General features: G+C 48.3%; 1 protein-coding gene across 1 annotated transcript; it reads right to left on the bottom strand.

Annotated features, from left to right (window-relative positions):
* Window positions 1–510: 510 nt before the first annotated feature.
* Psmb6 (proteasome 20S subunit beta 6) lies at window positions 511–2,724 on the bottom strand. The gene is made up of 6 exons (XM_038326131.1): window positions 2,566–2,724; window positions 2,118–2,185; window positions 1,717–1,848; window positions 1,469–1,598; window positions 843–987; window positions 511–724 (listed from the first exon to the last, which is right to left on the bottom strand). Exons 1-6 carry the CDS (start codon window positions 2,662–2,664, stop codon window positions 582–584), a joined length of 717 nt encoding a protein of 238 aa, XP_038182059.1. The 5' UTR covers window positions 2,665–2,724; the 3' UTR covers window positions 511–581.
* Between the last annotated feature and the right edge of the window lie 1,371 nt (window positions 2,725–4,095).

A 4,095-nucleotide genomic window follows, 5' to 3' on the forward strand; every position in this document is an offset into this window, starting at 1 on the left:
AAGAAAAAAGAAAAAGATTCAGAAACCACTCCTGACCAGATATATTGGCACACATCTGTGAACTGGGCACTCAAGAAGCAAAGGCAGGAGGATTGCCACAAGCTCAAGGCCAGCCTGAACTATGAGAGATCTAGTCTCAAAAAAGAAAAACAAAGAGGTTGGAAAGATGGTTCACCAGTTAAGAGCAGTGACTGCTCTTTCAGAAGACCAGGGTTCAATTCCCAGCACCCACATGGCAGCTCACAACTGTCTGTAACTCTAGTTGCAGAGGACCCGACGCTCTCACACAAATATATATGCAAATACAACACCAATGCACATAAAAATCAAGAACTAAAGAAAACCTAACAAACCAAAAATAATTCAATCATCATCATAAGAATAAAACAGAGAGTTTATAAACCTCCCTCATCACCTCTCTAGTTCCCACCAACCTCAGGGCAGTAGTTTGCACAAAAGAATGGACCAAACAAGTTCAAGCTTGAAGTCAAGAACCCCAAAACAGAAACATCTCTTTGCAAAAACTGTTTATTAACTTTTGCATCAGTATGAATATCTCTTATACCCTAGCACACTAGGATTCAGGGAGGTGGTAAAGTAGCAATGGTGAATTTGGGTATCTGGTCTCCCAAAAGGACCTGCCGCTCTACCCCAGATTCTTGAATGGCTGCCAAGCGGATCACCCCTCCGCTGGAGCCATCCCGTTCCATAGCCAGAGCGAGAGCTGTAGATAAAATGAGGAAATGGGTTTGGAGTTAGGTGCTCAGAATATGGTAAGGAATAAGGAATCTTGGCATGGCTTGGGTAATGAGGTTCACAGGCCTAGAAGCCCAAATTCTCACCATTGGCAGTAAACTGCAGACATTCGTCCTTGGTCATGCCTTCCCGGTAGGTAGCATCAACGTAGCCGTAGATATATGAGCTCCCAGAGCCTCCAATGGCAAAGGACTGCCTTACCATCATACCCCCCATGGGAACTGAGTACACCTGCCGGAGGGAGAGAGGAGAAAAGCCATCAGTTGTACCCCACACATGTGCATTCACCTGCTCCTTTTTATTTTGGTTTGGAGAAAGTTTATGGTAAGGTAGAGACAGAAAGAGAAACCAAAAAATGGCTGGTAAAGTGCCTTCTGGGCAAGCAAGAGTATCTGATTTAAATCCCTGGCATATGTAAAAGGCAGCGGGAGAAGGGGCAGAGGGAAGAGCTCTAGGGCTCACTGGCTAGGCAGCCTCGCTATAAGGTGAGCTCTGTGTTCAGTGTGAAGTGGAGAGACTAGAAGACCCTCCCAGCAGACCCCTGACCCCCGACCTCCACACAAAGGCCTCTGCATCTACATGTAGACACCCACAGGAATATGTGAACAGGACGGTCGGACAGACAGACAGACAGACAGACAGACACATGGAATGGCTGAGGAGCGTGGAGCATCGAAGGTGTGACTCCAGTGCTCTGGCGGGAGGGCCTGACCTGCCCTCCTTCTTGAGGGTCCCAGCCTGCAATGATGATCCCCGCCATCAGGTCCTCTCGGTAGCGGTAACACATCTCCTTAAAGAGACTGGCGGCTGTGTGTACTAGTGGAGGCTCATTCAGCTCGATACTAGAAGGTGGGGTTGGAAGGTCACAGAGGAGGCAGTGTCAGGACCTGGAGGCAGGCCTCTGGGTGCCCTATATCCCAGATCCCTTAGGGTGTTTGTTCCTCCCCTGCCCACAAGCACCTGTGGAAACCAAGCTGGTAAGTGACGGCATCGGCTACGGCCTGTGTATCAGCTGCTGAGCCCGAGCGGCAGCAGAAGATATGGTCATGGATAGGAGTCAGCTTGTCAGTCACTCGGTTGGCGATGTAGGACCTGCGGGATGGCGGAACAGTGAGAAATCCTGGTAGTACCCTTCATTTCTTCTGGAAATGAAATAGGGTGAATGGGGGCCAGACCTTTATTCCTATTTCACCAAAAGGTGAGGGAAACTGGAAGCAATAGAATTGGGAACAAATCTTTATCTCCAGGTAGAGGAGAAACGTCTCTTCCCACAGTGGTCTGAGGACGGTAAGGGCGGAACAGAATGGGGTATATGGATGGGGCGGGGGGACACGCAAAAACCTTTTCTGTTTTGAGCTCACCCAGTGGTTGTTCTAGAGTCGGCGCCTAGGACCACGCCCCCATCAAACTGCACAGCCATGATCGTGGTCTGGGAAAAAGAAGAGCGTAAGAAGGGTGAAGCTGAGCCTCGCCACGTCCTCGAGATTCATTAACCTCAATGACTCCTCACCCGGATTCTATAATACAAAATTCGTGCCCCGCAGACCCATTATCAAATCTATGGGGGCTTAACGCTTCAAATGTAAATAATCCAATCCTCAAACCCCAGGATCCAGAATCGTACGCTCGGTCCACCGTTCACTTCTCATCAAGAAAGGTACCACCCCACCCCAGCATCCAAAGAACCCTTCTCCCTCTTGCAAAACAACACTGCCCTCTCCAACGCACTAAGCCCAAACCCGCTCGGGATACATGCTTTCCCTCGCGTCAGGCCGACTACATGTGTTTTAACTCCGACTCTCTCCTCACCCCTGTGGAGACTTCCCGGTTTTCCCAGTCCGGGGTGAGAGCCTCCGGCCCAAAAGCCGGTGCAGAGTCCCCGCCACGAAGAGCTAGGGCGACCGCCATCTTCCCCTTCTACTGCTGCCACCAAGCAACTGTCGTAAAGCGCTCCGTCACTCTCTTAAGACCGCTCCGCGGCCTTCTGGGCGGGACGCGAGGCTGAGGGGGACGGCGGAAGGGAACGTAAGGCGCGTACGGACCGGCCGCGTGCGACAGTGAACACTTACGGCAGCGTGTCAAGTTACAAAAAAGGGGGTGGGTACAAGGAGGGAAGGCGGGGGCGGGGCGGGGGCGGGGCCTCTTACAGACCCCCAACCAGGGGCCTGCTGGCGCTCCAGGCTAAAGACAGTTGTGACTGCGGACCAACTTCAGAGATTTGTGTGCAGTGTCCAAAGGCTGGACATGCTAGAACCTGATTGTGCCCTGGTTGAAAGAATCCACGAGATAGAGTATCAGTTGTAATCGTTGGGGCATGTTTTCATTCCTCTTGAGTACAAACTTAGCAGTGTACGCTCGGAGTTGATTTTCTGGGTCTTTTGAAGAAGCTAGAATTGTTTTCTGGAGCATCTGTACCACAACCTTACACCTGCCGTATCCACCTTCATGCGATAGCACCGGTCTCTCTCTCTCTCTCTCTCTCTCTCTCTCTCTCTCTCTCTCTCTCTCTCTCTCTCTCTCTCGTCTGTCCATCCATCCATCCATCTATCATCTGTCTGTCTGTATTATGTTTTTTTTTAATCATAGCTATTCTAGTGCATGTGAATGTGAGCTTGTGATTTTGATTTGTTTTTCCCAAATAATTATTACTTAAGCATATTTCTATGGCTAGTGAGCCATTTGTGTATCTTCTTGGAGCAAATGTCTATTTAAGGTTTGCTCATTTTAAAAAAGGTATACTTAGGAGTTGGGGCACTGACTTCTTTTCCAGAGGACCCTGGTTCAGTTCCCTGTACCCATATAGCAGCAAGCAACCATCTTTAATTCTAGTTCTAGATGGGATCTGACACCCATAGCAAAACACCAATGTACATAAAAAAAAAAACTTTAAAAAAGAGTTACTTGGTGTTTTGTTTGTTTGTTTTATTTTTTTGTTTGTTTTTCAAGACAAGGTTTTCTAGTAGCTATGAAACCAACCCTAGAACTCGTTCTGTAGACCAGGCTGGTTTTGAACTCAGAGATTCGCCTGCCTCTGCCTCCCGAGTACTGGGATTAAAGGCGTGCGCCACCACCACCAGGCAAGTAGGGTTTTATTGTTGTTGTTGTTTTGGTTTCTTGAGACAGGATTTCTCTGTGTAGTTGTCCTGGAACTCACTCTGTAGACCAGGCTGACCTCAAACTCAGAGACCCACCTGCCTCTGACTCCTGAGTGCTGGGATTAAAGGCATATGTGATATATATATATATACACACACATACATACATACATATATACATAATATATATATCAAATATATTTCTATCACTTGATTATAGCAAGATTTTAAAATTTTGGACAAG

Source organism: Arvicola amphibius, chromosome 4, assembly GCF_903992535.2.
Source record: "Arvicola amphibius chromosome 4, mArvAmp1.2, whole genome shotgun sequence".
In the NCBI taxonomy this organism is placed as follows: Eukaryota; Metazoa; Chordata; class Mammalia; order Rodentia; family Cricetidae; genus Arvicola; species Arvicola amphibius.